The sequence below is a fragment of the Betta splendens genome, chromosome 9, assembly GCF_900634795.4.
Source record: "Betta splendens chromosome 9, fBetSpl5.4, whole genome shotgun sequence".
In the NCBI taxonomy this organism is placed as follows: domain Eukaryota; kingdom Metazoa; phylum Chordata; class Actinopteri; order Anabantiformes; family Osphronemidae; genus Betta; species Betta splendens.
In genome coordinates this window covers 19,688,138-19,708,604 of record NC_040889.2, presented here as the reverse complement: position 1 = coordinate 19,708,604, position 20,467 = coordinate 19,688,138, and the positions used below count along the sequence as shown (strand labels likewise).

The following is a 20,467-nucleotide window of genomic DNA, read 5'->3' as shown; positions in this document are numbered from 1 at the left end:
TTTATGTATTATTGTGTAAGTTAAATGAATGGAGGTTATTAATCTTCTCTGGGAAACGAAAAAGAGCAGGAGAGGCTGTGAGACACAAACACACACACACACACGCATGCATCCATACGCAGTCATGCTCAGCCTGTGGGCTGAGGTCGCGGGGGTCTCCAGATCGGTCTGGATCATGGGAGTGGGCCTGAGCTCTGTGTTTTCCATTCCCACATAATCCAGTGCACATGTAAGCAGCGGAACACACCGCTTTAACGGCAATTTCTCGTTCGGGATCTCAGATACTTTGTGTGTTTCTCTAGAATTTACTGGATCGACAGCCGACACCAACGAGAAGCGCTTCTTCCTTTTCGTGCTCGTGTTTATTTCCACTTCTTTGCTTCATGTCATGTTTCGCAGTACTTCAGTATTTAGATTAGAGAAGAGGAAATGAAGCACATCTCACTGCCATTATTTAAAGAATGTGACACTAATCTGAACTTTTGTTGCACGAGGACGTATTTGTGCACACAGACACACACACACACACACACACACACACACACACACACACACACACACACACACACACACACTCATCTGGCCTGTTTGCTGCAGAAGTACAAGGGACATGACATTATTTTTCTTACAACTTCCTGCCATTTGAGGCTCTCCTGCCCTCGCTGCTTGCGAGCTGCAGCGCTGTTCTGCTCCACTTCAGAGGACTGAGGCATTTCCTCTGCTGGGGTGCGGCGGCTGCTGTTGTGGGAGATGTTGTGGGGATGATTGTGTGTCCGGTGGGGATTTGGACATGTGTGTGTGTGTGTGTGTGTGTGTGTGTGTGTGTGTGTGTGTGTGAGGGGGAGCGGGGGGGGGGGGGAGCAGGGGGACTGATGGGGATTTCTCCTCATTTGCTGAAACCCTAATTGTCGCAGGCTCGCTGTTCCGCTTCCTGCCTTTCTGGCATAGTCCAAACTAACAGAGAGTGGGTGACAGAGTGTTGAGTGGTCCAGTCACAAACAACATCCTTTCAGAGTCTCCTTAATCCTTAACGATGCATTCAGGAACAGGACTTTTCACTACTTCACAGACTTTTAAGTAGTTCTTGTAAAGGAATGGGTCCTTGTGCGTGAATGTCTCATCATTTACAGCAATGCTATGGAGGTTTGTATAAGTATTATTTTCCCCTCAGTTGTTAGAACTTTTGTAGGAATGGATTTGCCTGTTCTACCTATTATGAATACAACCTTTTGCATGTGATGCATTTACTGTCTTACATAACGAGCTGATGGTGTTCAAGTGCCATTTGCAAAGTGTGTTTTAAAAGTCACTTCCTGTGTCATAAAAATTAATCAATATTAGCTTGTAAAATCCCACGATGACAAATGATTTACATGACGATGAACGTGAGCTGAAGTGGTTCCGTTTAGAGGGATCTTTGCTTCAGCAGCATGGAGACGCCTCACGCTCATCCTTCCGTGGCGTTTAGAGCCTTCGTGGAGGTGGGGATCGAGGAGACAAACGGCTGACGAGGCCACTGTGCTGAAGTTAAGTTAATCATAGTACACACGCGCTTATCAGCCAGATGACACGTTTATCTGACAGAGGAACTCAGAAGTGTTCCAACAGCACGGTGCAGCTATGAAAGACAATGGGGGTCAGTTCAGGTGGGGGAGAGCGAGAACTGGCAGTTTTTCCTTGGAAAGCAAAGGAAAACCTGAAAGACAACACAGTGTGTGTGTGTGTGTGTGTGTGTGTGTGTGTGTGTGTGTGTGTGTGTGTGTGTGTGTGTGTGTGTGTGTGTGTGTGTGTGCGTGCGCGTGCGCGTGCGTGCATGTGTTTATACGCGTGTGTGTGTGTGTGTGTGTGTGTGTGTGTGTGTGTGTGTGTGTGCGTGTGTGCGTGTGTGCGTGTGTGTGTGTGTGTGTGTGTGTGTGTGTGTGTGTGTGTGTGTGTGTGTGTGTGTGTGTGCGTGTGCGTATTGCGTACTTTGTGTGAATCGGTCTGTTTTCCCATCAGGTTTCCTCCAGGTGAGGTCACTGCTCAGCTATGCGCCTCCACAACAGCCCTGGCACATCCTCCTCGGTCTCAGAGAGCACAGGGTTGTGGTGCAGCTTTAACCTTCTCACCTTTTGGGAACACACGCGTGAACCCATAGGCGCTCTGCTCACAACTGCTTGTCCCCCTGGTTGCGTCAGAAAAGGCCCGAGGACCGGGCGTCCATCTTCCTCTTCGTGTCGAGGCGGCTCGGCGTCAGTGAGCTATGACAAATACAAACAGGCGGCCATAAAGAGACCACAAATCACTGTTAAAGGACAATTCCTCTGCTTTCTCATACGAAGCAGCTTTCATATTATGCCACAGTGTCAGAATGATAAAGGATTCATAACCGTTGCTTACAGAAGCTCTGATTTAGTGGGAGATGTGCCAGGTGGTGGTGGTGTGTGTATGTGTGTGTGTGGGGGGGGGCAGTGTTTATGGAGCAGACCTTGGGGAGGTCTGGACCAACAACGTGTAGCAGAGACACACATGGAGGAGGATGAAATATACTGAGGAATGTGCCGTCAGTCCTGAAACAGCCGACAGCGTCTACACATTTGGCCACTTGCTCCACTCTTAGTGACTTATTAGTGCGTAAAGGTTTGCAGTTTGGAATTGTTTTTTCGTCTCATAGTATCAAATCATACAGTCATAGACACCAAGGCACTGATCTGAATAATCCAGCGTCTGTCGTACCTGTCGTTTCGTCTTTGGCTCCCGCCGTTGGCTCTCCTTATCTGCCCTCCCCCCCCCCCTCTCGAGAGAACCACGGCAAACCAGACCCAGATGTGGTGATGTCAGCGTGCCTGTGATTCTGAAGTTGTTTTCGGTGAGGCTGCGGCGCCGGAGCGAGGGGCAAGGTTAGTGGGAAATCTGAACACGGCCCAGGGATCAAAAAGAGCTGACGCGGCGCAAAGGTCTGTAATCAGCTTCAGGGACGACGCTGGTGACCGCAGATCAAGCTGTGGTCGATGCCACAAGTTCACACTAGTAAATTGTTCTATTTATAAAGAGAATCAAAGGGAAACTGGTGGAAGTCACCGGCTGTTAACTCACAGTTTGTCAGTCTGACGAACGGACACAGATGCAGATGGGGGCAGATTTTCCGCTAGCCACAAACAGATCCTTCCCACGTCACCCCTCTAAACTTAAGCATCATCAGCCACATCACTGAGCATCGCCATAGCAACACTCGTCCCTCTGCCCCCATGTCTCTGTGGCTTCCTGTGATCCTTTACCAGGCTCAGTATTAAAAGCCTCGGCTAATGGCATGTTGATCCTGATGATGTATGTGTGCAGGGATCCACCGCTCCTAGCAATGCACAATGCTTATGCAAGAGAGGTTTTCAATATTGAACAAGTCAATCATTTATGATGTTAAAGTGACCGATATGTGAGACACTGCAAAACATCAAATGTACTTATATTTGGTCACGTAGAAAACGTGTACACCTGATTTCTTTCTCTGAAAAATATGCATTGCACACGTTTTCGCCACAAGGGGGCACCACAGCATCAAACGAGTGTTTGAAAGATTTTCTTTTCACCTTACTTCATTCCTAAAGAATCTTCTTAAATTTAATGTCACTAAAATATCTACTCATCATTCATGTAGAGGTTCATCTTGGCTTCATCGAAAAATAATCTTTTGCCACAGCTTGTTTTCTGGCAGGGTCCAATCAGACTGTTCTGGAGTCTCAGCAGTGTTGTGCACCTTGTCGCGAGGCATCGGTATTTACATTCATCATCACACGCATTAATTGCCTGCAGACGTTCACAGACATGCCGACCTCTTCAGGGCCGTTCTTGACAAAATATTTTTAAACGGTTGCTCATCACTACAGAACTAAGAAGAATCCTTAAAGAAGCCGCTTCAGTTGTTTTTAGACTGTTGTACTGACCGTTTTTTACGGTGACGCTGGGTCTGGTTCGCTTTTTACCCTACCAACGTCTAAAGCAACACTCAGAACCACTTCCAGGCCTTTTGTGTGTTTGATTAATGGCAGCGTAATGAGGGAACAGGCTCCAGCCAACTGGCTGTCACCCATTATTCAGATGTATTTATACAGTATCGAATTAAAAGCCGCTATTTCTGAATGGTTACACACTTTGATGTGACGATGAGAAATTCAAGAAAGCCGCACATTTTAGGAAATTCACTGTCTGATCTTACTCACAAAAAACATCAGCAAACGCAATAAAAACTGGACCAGTTTCAAAAGATTAACAGTTTTAATAAAATTCATGTCAAACATCAAAATACTGAAATGGCAAAAAAGAACAAAATCCTTTTTCTACTTTTCTTTTTGTAATTTTTGTACAAATCACAGTGGTTCAAAAAATATTAAAAGTTTTTGTCTCAAAACATTTTTTGCAACAGCAGCAAAACATTCTGATTGTTGTATATTTTCTTGAAAGCCCTTAATAACTTTTAAGTGTGGTATGCTGTTGTTTGCCTCTTATTGTTTTAAACACTAGCAGTAAATGAGTCAATGGAAACATAATTGCATATCAATACTATACAGTATATCTAATACACTTTAAAATGACGCAATAGACTGGGGTTAATAACACCATGTCTGTCTGTTTGAACACATCCTGCCGCTCGGTGCACACACTATGTACACGCCAGCCTAGTACATAAATACAGTGTGGTAAGCAGTCATAAAGTGAGAGATTAATTCAAAGTTACAACACTGTACTGTATTTTGGATAACAACTATTTTCATTAAAGCATAATATATATAGTTGTTTATTAATCCGACCAGGCGCTCGTTTCTGAGAACATGCTGCTTTTAAGTGATTGAAATTTACTGAACTGCAGCTAAACAGTGGAAGCAGTAGGAAACAATTATCCGTTAGTTTCAGGAAGAAACCGAGCACGAGGAAGTGGAAAGTAACAAGACATTTGAGTTTTCATCAAGAAAAGACTTATTAGGCTACATAACAGAAAGTGCAGGCACCTGAAAGTCAAGTCCCAAAACATGTTTTCATCATTGCTGGTTTGCTTGGTTTCTTGGTTGTTTCATGACTTATCTTGTAAAGCATGTATTACATCATCACTGGAAGTTATCACTAGGACCTAGTATCTGCTTAATGCTTCAAAAACAATGAGGAACCACGAGGCAGTCTACAAAAGCACTAAATACTACACATGGAAGAAGGTTGCCTACTGGATTTCCGTGGGTACATGCATGTATTTCTTGGCTTAATCAACGCAAATAATCCTGTTGGTGCACAGACTGTACAAAAGCCAAAAGAGTGAGAATTCACCAAAGGCACAGGAAAGAAGACACCAAGACACTAGAAACAATGCGTTCTCTCACTCACTAGGCCTCACGTTTGAAAAAAAATGTACGTCAGGCCTCCTACAAAGGAAGAAAAGCTCCACCTAGACTGACCCATTGACTCAAGACTGTGACCATACAAGTCTGGAAGGATGAGTTAATGCAATATACAGAGATGCTACTTCAAGCTGTGCTGATTTAATTTAGAAAAAACTGACAAGTGCATAATGCCACATAGCAAGAAGAATGCTATCTGGGGGTTTAAACATCAAACAGACCTTAAACAAGGAGCCGGACAAGTCGAGCGACTCGGCCTCTGGGAAGAAAAACAGACTTTGTGAAAATGTGCTACAATCATCTGTTTTGTTTCGAAACAATCTTACATGAAAGAACAATTCATGCCAAGCATAGAAATGCAGAGACGAAGAAGAAGAAAGTGCATTCCAGAAGGTGGCAAAGTCGGGCCACCATGCAAATATACCACAGTCCATGAGTGGCCGCAGCCTCGGAGCGCACGGGCCGGTCAGCGGCGTTAAGGTTCCACAGGACAGGACTCAACCTTATGTTTTACCAGTCACTCAAACCAGTAGCTACTTAAAAAAAACAACACAAAGGCCATGAGAACAGACCGGTCTGCACTCCAGCACGGCGCTCTTTAGAAAGTTTGATTCAAGGCCTTTGTCTTCACAAAACATGCAGCAGGTTCAGTGGACCCTGCATTTGTTCCATGAGGGCGGGGCCAATGTCTGACAGTGCAAAAGGAAGCTAAGTTGGAACGCCGCCGTGGCCTACGATCCCAAACTCCGTTTCAACTTTTGCCTAACTGTAAGGCACAAGAGACTCAGCGGGAGAAGCCAATTATTAATTAGACAAATCGTATCAATGTGGGAAATGAAAAAGTCACGTCAGCGTGATGTCTCAATTCCCACGGCCGCCCACTGGAAGGGGTTTAAATGCCAGCAGAGCCAGACTTTCATGGAGCAGTGAGTCGGGTTGTCACTTGTGCCTCGTGAGATCCCGTCCGCCTTCGATCCGGCAGTCGACAGTGATTTTAACGCGGCTCCCCCGGAGTGCGTGCGGCTCACACAATCTATTTCCCACACGTTCCCGGGTGAAGCCGAGGGGCGCGAACCCACAAATAGCACAACGTGCTAACAGGCGCTCGTCACCGCCAAGCCTCGTTTTCACATTCAGAACTGGAGCCCAAGGAAATTAGCACCCTTAAGAGGAGAAGCCACTCTGCGCACGCATGCAGCTACGCATCCAAGCATCGCTTGAGACGACTGCAAGCGCAAAGTTCAGTCTGGATCGAGTGGTTGATACGGACGAACGACCGAACGCGTTACGTTCGAGCAGAAAAGCAACACAAGTGGTGTGTAAAATCACCTCTGCAAATCCACCGCACATAAACACTTCACAGCTGGACAGATGCTTTAACTGTGAACGTAGAACTGTGTGAAGAGTGTTCGTGTGGACTCTGTCCTATTGTGTTTTAAGCACCATTTTCAAATCCAGCAAGAGGAATGGAAGGCAACGTCCAGCTGCGACACCCGCCACCGCAGGGCGGGACTCCTTTCTGCCCTCTCTCTCCTCACCTTCATCCTCTCTTGCTGATAAAAGGACGCGGGGGAAGAAGAAGAAAGAAGAACGTGAGGAAGAAAGAATCACAGCTTTGGTATTCAAAAAAAAAAAATCCGGTGGAAATCAAAAGGTGCAGGTTTTTAAATGCACTGCTAACACTGTGCATGTGTTTCAGCCGCCTCCTAACACTTCGCAAGGATCAAAGTTATACTGGTGACAGTGGAGATTTACACTTGAGAAGAAGTCACATGCATAAAAACTCCTGTTAGTGGTAAGGTTAGTGCTAGGGCCCTGAGCAGTGCTGCCCCTAGTGGTGAAGGGCTGTAAAGGCAGGCTGGCCGAGGTGCTTCAGCGCAGCCTAGTGGTTAAGGATGGACGTTACAAGCACGTGTGTAATACTCTACGCGTCGTTCCTCCAGAGCAGAGGTATCAAGTAAGGCTAGCCCTCGTCACCCCCTCCATCGTTACGCAGTAGTCACCTAAAAAGCCTCTGAAACGCAAACTGGTGAAACACGCGCATCGCACGGCAGCTCGTCTTTCACTTTTTTGCAGCGCAGGAGAAAGAGGAGTGGGTGGGTGACCAAGACTACGGACTACATCCGGACTATACTGAAGGCTAACAGCTAACAGCTACGACCATCGTTTACACCTAACCTGTTGACTAACAGTCTCATCACTGGTGCTGTGATCGCAACCATTGAGGTCCTCGAACCTTCCCGGGGGGTAGTGTGCGCCATTTACCCTGATAATAGTGTCTGAGAAGGCGCATAGGATATATATTTATATATATACACACACATACATATATGTATATATATTAAAGATCAAACAATAGCAAAATGTTAGTGTACGCTCCTGCTAGTCCAGTGCTGGTTTTGGGGGGGCGGGTGTGCAAGCTAACAGTCTGTGTGATAGTGAAGGCAGAGGTAAGCTCTCCGAGCCGGAGCTGCTGTGGCCAATGTGTAAAAGTCCTTAAGGTCGGCGTGAAGGATGGAGACTGGGACGCTCCCAGTCCAGCCACTCGAGTGCTGGTGGAGGGAGGAGACAAGGGGCTGCACTGCGACGCCGGACACCCTCGCAGGCCAGTGCGGCTGGTAAGCGCTCGACTTGGAAGCATCACTCAGTCATAAAACCACACCTGCACACACACCCTTCGGTTCAGTCCGCACCCGTCACGCCAGCGTAAAATGCACTCGGATCACCCACAGCTACAAAGAGGCACATACATTCCCCCAAACATGCTGACATTCAGGCATACGAGCACTGCGAGCGAGCTTCCTCCCGCTCTAGGGCAGAGCTCCCGGTGCGCGAGTCTGGGAGGAGGCCGGTTTCCTGGGTTATGTCAGTCAGTGGAGGAGAAGCCTCTTAGGAGATGTGTGAGGACGAGGACGGGTGTCTCCAGAAGCACCAGCCCCGCTTGGTGTGCTGCTTGTGCAGGATCTCCTCCTCGCGCTCACGCTCCTTCTGGGAGCGGAGGTAGCGGTCCTCCTCCTTCAGGAACCACACGGGAGGCCAGCGCTGCTTCTCAAAGTGCCTCTGGTTTTCTGTGGGGAGAGGGACCAAAGGAGACGCAGTGAAGCAATCGGATGATAATGAGCATGACGGGAGGGTGGAAGCAGGAGCCATTGGTTTTGGATTAAAGGAACGAGGTGTCTGTACCTGGAGACATCGCCTTCATGTCTTTGGGAAACTTGCGACAGATGCTGTTGTAATTAGTGCAGATGTGATGGAGACACCAGGCTGATAGCTGCTTGGCATTGTGGAACTAAAAAACACAAAACAAACGGCCAATTAACAACCGTTAGTGACTGATAAAATCAAAAGCGCGTCATTTAAAAAGGACAGAGCCCGACCTGTGCAACCTCCAGGTAGGCCAGCACCTGTCCGTCAATGTCGACTCCCTTCAGCGCCAGCTGGAGGAGCTCATCCACAGCGTGCTGTTCTGAAGGCGCACAGTTTAAGCGTGTTAACATCCATTTACATGCGCTAAACGCCACGACTACTCCAGAATCAGCCTGTACCTGTGAGGGCAACGAGGCGGGGCAAACACAGCCGGTTGGCGAGGATGACCAACTCCATGGGCTCCAGACCAGGACAGGGCGTCAGCAGGCCGCAGTACAGGAACTCCAGCACTCCTCGCATGCAGGCGGTGCTGGTGTTTGGAAGAGGCACCTGAAACAGGACACGGGGCGACGGCATGCTTTATAAGGTAAAACCAAAGTAAAGCGTGTAATAGTCACACGCAGCGGCCTCTAGATGTCGCCATATCATCAGTTAGACACTGCCCACGCTGCTTTCAATGTAAGAACCCCCCTGTGTGGAATAAAATAATCCACAAGAGAGATGAGACAGTGTCTCTGTCACTTTAAACAGATCTAGGGAGGCCTAGGAATGGACACAAGGAAGGAGGATGATTACAAGAGTGCTGACCTGACCCCAGCAGGTGCTTCCAGAGAGCACCCACGGCGGTGCTCTTCAAACCTCGACTCCCATAACCAATTAGGAAAATGTCAGCTTGGCGTGACCTCTCGTTACGACCAACAAGCCACAACACCGACGCCAGGATGGTCCGTCCAACTTCAAACCCCAGCCGGGTCCACAAGGCATCGCTGAGTGGACGCCTCTACGGCGAGAGGACGCTCATGGATGAGGCCAACCAGCTGCACCGACAGATGTTCTTTTGCTGCCAGGAGGCAATTATGAGGTTGGTTTACTTGCAGGCCCATAAAGCCTAAGCCCACAGTGGAATGCTGATAAAGTCTAATGGTGCGGAGGCTTTGGGAAAGCGGCTTCTGTGAGATAACAGGGTTGGCAACAAATGGCCTTAAGAGAATTGAAGATTTAAATGCTTAAAGGATGAAGCCACCGATTTTTCTTTCATATTTTAAAAATCCCATTAAAGGCAGAAGCAGAGAACGTATGGAACAGGTCTGATTCCGCTCGTCTGTGCCACAGAGCGGGTGATGAACGCATGAAGACGCGGCCCACTCAGGGTGTTCACCATTCCATCACACATCAGTCAATGTAAAACAATGACCTGGAGTCGTCAGACGCAATAGATCTCTTCATCCTCTGCCTTATGCGACTGACTGATGCCACTGACTGTAAAGTCAGTTGTCTGTGCTCCAACGCTGTTCCTGGAAAACCGGTCACGTTCCATATTTAGAGGCAGCTGATGCGTTTTGGACGTCTCACGTAAACGGGACAGGGCTTTGAGGCCCTGCCTCCGCTGGGAACCAGGGCCGTTCCTAGAGGTGCCCAGTGACACATCCTTTGGTCTGTTTGTATACAGACAACAGACCACAGCTGCCTGACGCATGAGCCGTTCGATTAAAGCACCACGGCTAAAACCCATTTTACTACGACTAGTGGTCAGCGGAGCTTTTCTGCACAGTGTCAGCCTGTAATCATGCGAATACTCATAATGCCGCAAAGAAAGAACAGCTGTGATAAAGAATCTGCGTCTGTTACCACACCACAGCGTGCGCACTGAAATCTGTGGCCCAACAATACAGGGAAGCGTGACTTGGCCTGAAAATAGAAGGCCACCCGTTGATCACGCGCGACTCTCACCGTTACAGAGCGTGTGGCTTCATACAATTTCCCCAAAAACAGTAATATAAAGATTGACTGCAACAGATCTTAACCGTTGATGGTTCATTTTTATATTTCATGTGTACTTGCCAACACTAGGAGTGAGTTGGGCCATCTGCTCCTGCAGCTCCTTTTAGGAAGCTCCTCCGCTGCAGCAGACCATCCTCAGACTGCAATATGAAGAATCTAATTCTGTAATGAACACTGCAGCGCTTTCCAGTGGAGTAAAAAAAACTGCACGTACGTCTCTATGCACCTTCGTAAAGCGGCAGCTTCATTGTGCTTTTGAGGCTCTGTCTCCAGGGCACCTGCGTTCTTCAAGTCATAAACGCGGCCCACAGCACTCGCTCGCATGCACCGTTTAGAGTAACCATAGACACCGGCAGCAAACGCTGTGCCCCCTCAGTGATGCTGGTGTCCTGTTTTCACCATTGGCCACAATAGCTGCAATGGCTTTTTAAACGCCCACTCACATGGTGTGTTCTGGAATAAAACCCAGGCTCATCCACGTGGAAACAAGCTGAACCGAAAGCATGTTCTTCCCTATGAGCTTGGTAACTAAACCATCGCTAGGCCGATAAATAATGGCATGCGATTTTATTAAGCATTAACATAAACCACATTTTTGTAAAGAAAACTCAACAACACAATTAAAAACATATTAGTTGTATGGTAATCCTCTAATGTCAATATCTGTGTTGGACAATTTATGGACCTCTTTCTAAATCTAATATATATATATGCTTCCTCTGTCCCTCTCAGGGCCTCCTCAGGACCTGAGCCTCCGACACCTAATCCTGTCGACCTTGAAAGTAACCAAACCCCAGGGGATCTGGTTCTGCACCCAGTCTGGGGAGTGTCAACTTAAAGACAGAAAGAACTCATGAACTTCCTTTCTGGTTACAGTAGGTCAGGTCCGGTGCAAAGGCCACATCCCGGTGGAGTAACCAGTGACCAGAAGCTGAGGCTCAGAAAAAAGCTGGCCTGAAGCAGCCAGACTCACCACTCCTTGACTATTATACTGGACTGAGGTACCGATACAAGAACCTCACTCGAATGTCCCAAGACCAAAGATTAGAGAAGATTGTGCCCTCTAGATTTTAGAGTTTGTTCGGAGGATCAAAACCTACATCAGAGACACCGCTATGAGAAACGAGCTGCGTCTCAGTGTCAAACCCACGTAGTCTCAGTGTCAAACCCACATAGTTTGTGGTTTGTATCTCATGGAGGCAGAACAGGGTACAACAGGAAGTCACACTGTGAGAAGGTTTCATGTTGTTCAAAGCGTACCTGAAAATTAAGTGTGTGTGTGTGTGTGTGTGTGTGTGTGTGTGTGTGTGTGTGTGTGTGTGTGTGTGTGTGTGTGTGTGTGTGTGTGTGTGTGTGTGTGTGTGTGTGTGTGCCCACATGGTCTCTAGGGCTCAGGTCATGCAAAGTTCCCATCATATTTACTGATGTAAAAGAACTCTCAACGTCAGCACGCCACAAACATCCTGAATGAACCTTACTGAACATACTGGAAGCTGCTGTGTGTGTTACAGTTGCTGTCAGACACTCGGACCAAGTGGGTGAGGAGGCTGCTGACCCCAGTGCACTGTTGTAAATTTCCCAGGATTCACGGTACAGAAACCAAATCCCTCCTCAAATCTTAAAGGTAACTCCATCCCCGAGCTCATGTCTGAGATTACCTCCTCGATGTAGCTTTCCATGAACGAGCCACGGAACATAGCGGCCATCCAGTCGCAGCTGGAGATGAGCAGGGGCTTGTGGGCCGGGAGGCAGCCGTCATCCAGCCGGAACACCACATCTAAAACCGGGGTGGGAAAAGAGCATTCATGGTGTGGAGTGCCACAGAAGACCAAGCTACAGAGGGGGGAAAGACAGACAAGGCAGACGTCCACACACACACACACACACACACACACACACACACACACACACACACACACACACACACACACACACACACACACACACACACACACACACACACACACACACACACACACACACACACAAAACGCCAGACAGACCCACGCAGACATAGACACAGGTAGACAGACAGAGAGATAAATTGACAGGAGGACAGAACAGCGTTTGACACAGTACGAGAAAAAGAGCAGACGTGGGCTAATAGGTCACAGAGTTAAGCCTGTGTGGACTCTAGGCTGAGGCTCTGTCTGAAACGCTAACAGGAAAACACAGCAGCTATGTTTCTGCAACAATGCTGTAACGGTAATTTAATCCTAAAATAACAAATCGCTACAAAGAAAATTAGAAAACTGCTAATGCAGCTTTATTTTTGAGCCAATCTTGTAAGAACTGAACAAAAGGGAAGGGTTTTCGTCATAATTCTGAAGACATGAGCGAGTGACCGCATGGACACGTGCTGCAAATGCTGCGACGACATGCGAAGGGAGACACACAAACACAAATAGAGACTGATGACTTTAACCGGCTACGTTCAAATGTACAGTGCGTGTAGTCACTCAGCCGCCCACATCCAGTCACACACACACACACACACACACACACACACACACACACACACACACACACGCTGGTGACAGTCTGGAGGAGCTGAACGCTCGGCGACTCTTATTTACCTGCAAATGTCCCTTTGTTGAGGCTCTCCTTGATGCGGTTGGCTCTGCGCACATGGAAAGCCTTGGTGATCTCCTGGTTCATGAAGCTCTCTCTGTTCAGCACGTTGGCCACCATCATCCGCAGGTCGAACACCTCCAGCAGCTCTGCTATGGTGGCCACCTGCATCAGGTCCCCCCGGCCCTCGTCCAGGCTGCCCGTGTACAGGTACTGAAGCACGGCCTGAAACGGCAGCCACGGCGTCAAATACGAGCACGAAGGCTTCAACTATACGGACGCGTAGCTCACGTATGGAGCTACATATGGGACGTATGTCCTGAAGCGCAATGAAAGAAAGTGTGTGCAAAGTTTTTCAATTCAAATAGATTTTTAGCATTAGTTTTCATGTTTTCGAGTTTTTGTCTTTATTTTTCTTGTAACTTTGTTACACTTCCTTTTTTCCCAGGATTAGGTCTTTTTTAGGGACAAGAGACAAGGAAATAATAAGCACAGTTGCAATTGCTGTGGCTTAAAGTAGTGTTCTTATGGCCTCAACAGATGTAAAACGATGTTTCTGCATTGGTTTCTAATAGTGCAACTTATAATGGTCATGTTCTGATGCCAGGCTATTGTAAAACGTATTTTACACATGTTATACCAGTTTTCATATGTCAACGTTCCAAAAAAACGAATACATCTAAAAATAAAGACGTGAAACTGAACTGAAAAACTTTGCATACACTATTTTAAGTATCATCACAGGTATTAAAGCTTTTAGTTTCAAGTCGTTTTATTTCACTATCAAGACATTTTAAGACAATCCCCCAAACTATCTCCATTCTCACTCACCTTAAATGGCTCTTCCTGTATAAGAGCGTCCATGGCTACCACTGTCATGAGGCGCAATCGTCCAGTCATGGGATCTTCAATATGCTCCAGACACACGCTCAGAAACCCCCTTCCCCATCCTGAAAGCGCTCGACCAGTGCCCAGCGCTCCTACCGAGTACTGGGCTCGAGAGGGGAGGGCGTTGTCGCTCTGGGAAGTCCTCAGAGAGCCCTGCTGGAGCAGCTGGGGCCCATTCAAGCCCCGCACTCCTCCGTCGGCCCCTTCCTTGTCGATGTCCAGGCTCTTGGTGCGCCCAGCTTGCTCCTTGGCTCCTCTCCTGCTCTGCTCGTCTTCCTCCCCGCTCTCCGTGTTTTCCTTGCTCTCCTGTTCCTCCCCCTGCGGCCCCGCGCACGATCCCCCGAGGTCCAGGGTGAAGAGGTCGTAGAACTTGGAGCAGGACGTCGCCAGATAGACTTTGTGCGCAAAGACGCGAGTGGCGCCGCCCTGCAGGAGGAAGAGCACATCTGCACACAGCGGCTGGCAGAAAAGCGAGTCAGGGCCCTCGCCATCGGTGGGAGGCGGGTCTGGGATCCCCACAATGGGCCGCGGGGGTCGTGGCGGCAGGAAGGGAGCTTGGAGAAGGGGTCGCTGGACCTTTTTCAGGTGGGACTTCCAGAACTGAAGGTGTCGACGGGAGATGAGGGCAGCACGGATGGCGTTGTCGAAAACATCTTTGACTCCAAACTGCGCTACAATGCTGGTCTCGTAGTAGGGAATCCCAAGCTCCTTTGCCACCTCGTGACCTCGCTCCGGGGGGAGGATATCTGTGGGTTTGATGGGTCTGTGGGCAAAAAGAGGATTCATCATGACAGGGTAAAAATAATTCATTCTCTGACGTAAAGCTGTTTTTACTGGTCACTGATCACAGTGACAAACCCAAAACCTAGTCCTTTTTTCTGACTGTGTCTGATAAAGTCTCACTTGGCCAGCGGTCGTCGTGCCCGGTTCACTGCATCCAGGTCGGCATAGCGCAGGTCCAGCTGGCAGCCGACCAGTATGATGGGCGTCCGGGGACAGAAGTGCTTGATCTCTGGGAACCACATGGTGCGAACATGGCGCAGCGAGTTGGGATTAGCCAGAGAGAAGCACAGCACCACCACATCAGACCTGCAAGGAAGCATGGGGGGAGAGTCAGGGTCATCGTGTGCGTTTACAACACAAGACCAGGAGAGACGATGACAGAGGCCAGCTGACAAAAGACGCGTCAGCAGAAGGAGAGCACGCTGCGTTTGATGGAGTGAAGGGGACAGAAGAGATGAAGAAAAAAAAAAAGATCTGCACTGAGTCACTGAACATCTTGTCACTGTATGTTAACACGTGTGTTGTGCATAGAAGGAGCTTGTTGTGCTGCAAGGAAGTGCGGGAGCATGGACAGTGCCATCGAGAAAGCTACGTGGGGTGTGTGTGTGTGTGTGTGTGTGTGTGTGTGTGTGTGTGTGTGTGTGTGTGTGTGTGTGTGTGTGTGTGTGTGTGTGTGTGTGTGTGTTGAGACTGGGCTGGTGATCTGTGTGGCCCATCTCCCTCTTACGTAAACCTCTCTAAGCCCTCCAAGGCTACATGAAGCACAAAGAGATAGCTAAGAATAGATCAGGACACACACACACACACGCACACACGCACACACTTCCTCAAAATGTGTTTCAACAAGGAGACAACAACATCAACAGCTGAACCCTGTTGCTAATATTTCCTTGGCGTGTTAGAGCACATGTATTCGTTTCTAGGTAACTTCTCATCGAGCTCTTCGTCCGAGAGACGGAACTTTTATTCGTCCAGCAGTTCCTAAATGACCTGCCTCCTAAACCACACAGCGCATTGCATGTGACCGGCTGCAGAACACTTGGGTGCCACATTGACCCCTATTGACAGGCAGCACATATCAAATATATTTGAGATTTTTGTTTTGTGAGCATCAAAGCTCACACACCCCTAATCCCCCCTAGCACTCTATGAAAGGATCACTACAACGGCTTGTTCAGCTGGAGGTCTTGTTATGTGCATGTGCTGTGTTTCTCATTGAACGGAAATATGAAAATATGAAAGTCAGGTCAACAGACAGAATCCATTACTACTGCTGAGCTGCTTCCAGCACAGATGTGTTGTCAAATACAACCTGGCAAACAGTGAAAAATGACACTGACATTATTTAAACATTATTATACATAACATGTATTAATAAGAAGAAATGTAATATATAACATTATTATTAGAGACTTTGGAGCTTTGCTTGTTATTAAAAACTAGTTTTTGCTGGCTGGAGATATTTAAGGTGCCGTTTGCTGAGGATAAGTTTGGCTTTGCCTATTTTCAGGCGGCGACTGTTTTGTAACCGGCGTGTTCCTCTCCTAACAAAGCATGTGACAGTCTGGGTATCGTCTAACAATGCGATGTTTTGAGTTTTGGTATCAACAAAAGGCCGCAAAGAGGCGGAAGGTGTCGAGAGGGTTAGAGAGCAGCAACGTGTGAAGGGCGTAGGAGAGGGTGACGTGAAGGAGATGAGTCTGGAGGAAAAAAGGGCACGTCCCAAACGGGCAGAGCTGGAGGCCAGCGAGGGGACCTCCGTGCCCGAAGGTGCATGCAGCCAGGGAGCGGAAAACAGCTGAGCTGGCACTGTCTGTTATCAGCTGACGAGGCATGCGGGGCATGTACGTGCACACGCGAGACGCACGTCACTGTGACAAATGGAGCAGGGAACGAAGAACAAGGGAACAAACGGAGGCACGAGCAATCTGGAAAAGCACAAACTGTCTGTTATGGAGATGTGTGTGTGTGTGTGTGTGGTTATGGCACATGACATATGGCAAATTATAAAAGACTGGAGTAAAGCAGTAGGACACACGACCATCACTTAACACGGTCCAGGCTTTTTTTGCTGATTCTGCTCTGGCAACGAGCGCTTCTGCATTTCATGCCAATACAGCGGCTTTGATAGATGGACGAGGGGGGGTAAGAGGATCAAGCAATGATCCAATCATGTCTAGTGGAGGAAGGATGTAGCAGCTTGAGGGCAGGGGTCAACTAAAAAGCGTGGCAGCTGGATTACACGAAAAACAGCGTCTGACTTGGTAAACGTTATGTGGGCACATTTATGAGGGTGTGACACATTTGATACATTCACACACTGTTAAGTCACATTCTCCTGAAAAATGCCTTTACTGTGGTAGCGGGTCAGCAACTAGTGTGTGTGTGTGTGTGTGTGTGTGTGTGTGTGTGTGTGTGTGTGTGTGTGTGTGTGTGTGTGTGTGTGTGTGTGTGTGTGTGTGTGTGTAAATATATCTGCTCACCTGCCGTAGGCGAAGCGTCTGTCTTTGTGATGATCTCCAAACGTGTCCCACAGCCTCAGGGACACACTGACCTCATCTACTACGTCACGAGATCTTTCTAACACCTGCAACACAGACACACGCACATCCCAGCATTCAGGACAAAGGTCTTGAGTTTATTGCGATGTTTGCGTTGATAAAGGTGTGTGTGTGCATGCGAGTGCGTGTGCGTGCATGCGAGTGCGTGCGTGCGTGCGTGCGTGCGTGTGAGCCCACCTCCTGGCATACACGGTACTGGTCGATGGCCCAGACCGTTGGCACGTGGGTGGCGAGCAGCTGATACTGTGTGAGGGTGGCGTTGCAGGCCCGGGCACAGATCAGCCTGGTCTTGCCTACTGCGTTGTCCCCGACCACCACACATTTAATGGTTTCCACATTGGGCCGCTCATAGTCCGTATCTATATCCATGGAGAGGGCCCTGGAGGATAAGAGAAGCAGAAAGAAAAAGAGGTTCATTCAATATTCATGTCAAATTAAAATGGCATCGATAAAGCGCCCTGGCGTCTGCCTCCTGCCCGACCCGACCCGGTCCGACCAGCGCTTTGATGAGGCCCTAAGCCTCCATATAGCCGCACTGACCAGCGTTCTGGGGATTTCTGCCAAACGCCTCTACTGAACACATGGTCCGCAGGCTGAGGAGCAGAGGAACTACTGGGCTATTTTTGTCACAGCACAGAGAGAAGGACGAAAAGAGAGCGATGTCCCTCGAGCCCATCGTCCTTTCTCTGTTCCCTTTCTGATGTATTGATAGCGGGTTCACTTCAGACAAAAGTTAATGAGACAACCTGGCAATACAAAATAGAATAGAATAGAATAGAATAGAATAGAATAGAATAGAATAGAATAGAATAGAATAGAATAGAATAGAATAGCATTTTCATGAAATACTGACAAATAAGCAAACATATGTTAATACCTATTTTTAAAACAATCCTGGAAAAATATGCTTCATTGCATAACCAGCCTACACACACACACACACACACACACACACACACACACACACACACACACACACACACACACACACACACACAGTAAGTTAATCAGCCCATCCATCCTTGCAACTTGTTCAAAGAACAACGCCAAGGTCCCATAAATAGAGCGTCTGAAAGATTCATAAAGGCCTTCACTTGTTATTCCATTGTCGTGAATGCCAGCGCAACACTTAGCTCCGGCACCGACAGACACCTGAAGCTAAAAATGGCACCTATTCATCAGACACGTGAGCCATGTGCGCTCCTCGCCATTCAGCCTTGACCCGCGCTCAATGTCCACACGAACCATCAACATGGAGGCTGCTCCACGCACTCGACGCTCATCCTCCCTGTTGGCGACGCCAGGACACAGTCGAGCTTTGAGACTTCCTCTCTAAAGAACCCCCAGTTGCATCAGCCAGTTCAAAGCCTGCTTTTGTCTCTCTACGCTGAAGAACGGTGTCTGTCAAAAAGGCAAAACCATCCATAGGAGAGAGGTAGAGCTGTGTGTCAGAGTTATAAATACCCTTTTCCCCTGACACCTGTCTGACTTCTACACCTTTAGAGACACATGCTGCAGGTAGAAGTCATTAGAAAGGCTCCACAACCTGATGGTCCTATTTGTGCCTTTTTACACACGAGGAGGAAAAGAGAAATAAATTGACAGGTCAATGATGAGGGGGGGGGGGGTCATGCATAGCGATGTTAATTTCCTGCGTTTCCAATGTGACAGTAGATTAGCAGAAGGGGTTGTAGGAGAGACAAGACAGTGGGGGATTACTGGTCTAGAGAGGAAGAGGAGGAGGGCCTGTGGTCCAGCGTCAGCATCAGTGTGTGTGTGCACGCTTTGGGTCAGACTGTGAGCATGCGGATGATGCGAGCGATGATGCAATCAGGATGCAGCGTCGAAGGCCGTGGTGTGGCCAGGTTCACCTAACATGCATGACCCAGAGAGTCTCACACACACAAACACACACACACACACACACACACACACACATCGGCGATTATTCTTAATTGCGTGAGTGGAGCCGTGGGAGCAGCGCTGCGCGGTTCAGGGAGCGGAACGAGACGCCGCGCGGCTCAGGTGTCGCTTTGAGCCGCTGACCCTCGGTGAACCGCACACACGGCCCGGATCCGTCCCGCGGGCGGACGCCTTCGGAGCAGGGCAGCGAGGACGGCGGCCCGGTTCGCGTGTATATATATATACCGACATATTGACGGCCCACGGCGCTAGAAACGCTGTGACAGGAAGTCAGACGCCCACTCGACACACACAAACACCGACCTGCTGCTTTACGGGCGGAATCAGCGTGTGCTTCTCTTGAGTCCTTTTTAAACCATTTTTCCCCGTTTATTCCCACTCTCATCCTTCTACTTCCCTCGCTGTCTGGTAACTTTGCTCCACTAGCCTTTACCCTTGTTTCCACCCAGGCTTCGGTTTTGTTACTTATTAGTTATGGATGGCCGTCAAGGAGCAGACTCCTCCACCCTCGTCTATCTGTTATGCAACACCATCCGCGACTCACAGGCAGTGGCTGCTCGTCCCAAAGCCTTTGCAAAGCTCCTTTTTTTGTGCTGCTCTGCCTTGGGGCTGGTTTTTACCCCATCGCCATGACGACAAACCCGACCCTGACCCCAACGAGCCCCCGCTTCAAACGCGAGCCAGCGGTGGCAGACGCAGACAGAGCTGCAGGCTCCAGACCGTCGCAGGGTCGACGGCGCGGCAGAAAGCGTCCGTGTGTAATTGTTGGAAGGAACGAAGGGAGCGTGCGAGCGCGCACGTCGTTTGTCAGAGGTTCTGGCTCCCGTGCACGCGTCCGGTTCAGGTGTGCGTCCTCGCAGAGGGGGGGGGGGGGGGGGGGGGGGGGGGGGGGGCGCAGCGTGTGAGACAGACGCCGCCACGGGCGCAGCTGGCGCAGACTGGTTACATAACCGGGTCTGCAGCCTCTCTCTGGCTCCCTGGACGGCTGGAAGTGGACCTCAGACCTGCACGCGCTCGCTCGCCCGCTCACTCACTCACTCACTCACTCACTCGCCCGCTCGGCCTGCTCACGCACACCCGTGACGTGCACGGACCGCCTGCTCTCTCTCTGCCGCAACAACAGGTCCCTCTCCGTGCCCTCGTTTCTTTCATCCTTCTCCTCCCATGTCTGCACTCAACCCCCCCCCCCCCCCCCCCCCCCCCCCCACACACACACACACACACACACAC

General features: G+C 49.0%; 1 protein-coding gene across 3 annotated transcripts in view; it reads right to left on the bottom strand.

The window, feature by feature from the left end:
- Window positions 1-4,232: 4,232 nt before the first annotated feature.
- Window positions 4,233-20,467, bottom strand: part of rhobtb4 (Rho related BTB domain containing 4) — a 29,842-nt gene continuing 13,607 nt past the window's right edge. For all 3 annotated transcript variants that reach the window (XM_029161584.3, XM_055511614.1, XM_029161583.3), the window contains 10 exons: window positions 17,492-17,693; window positions 17,237-17,340; window positions 14,874-15,059; window positions 13,914-14,733; window positions 13,088-13,307; window positions 12,170-12,288; window positions 8,909-9,059; window positions 8,741-8,829; window positions 8,547-8,652; window positions 4,233-8,431 (listed from right to left, as the gene is read on the bottom strand). In XM_029161584.3, the coding sequence (XP_029017417.1) occupies window positions 8,253-8,431; window positions 8,547-8,652; window positions 8,741-8,829; window positions 8,909-9,059; window positions 12,170-12,288; window positions 13,088-13,307; window positions 13,914-14,733; window positions 14,874-15,059; window positions 17,237-17,340; window positions 17,492-17,683 (2,166 nt within the window). In that variant the 5' untranslated portion in view covers window positions 17,684-17,693 and the 3' untranslated portion in view covers window positions 4,233-8,252. The remainder of the gene's footprint in view (window positions 8,432-8,546; window positions 8,653-8,740; window positions 8,830-8,908; window positions 9,060-12,169; window positions 12,289-13,087; window positions 13,308-13,913; window positions 14,734-14,873; window positions 15,060-17,236; window positions 17,341-17,491; window positions 17,694-20,467) is intronic.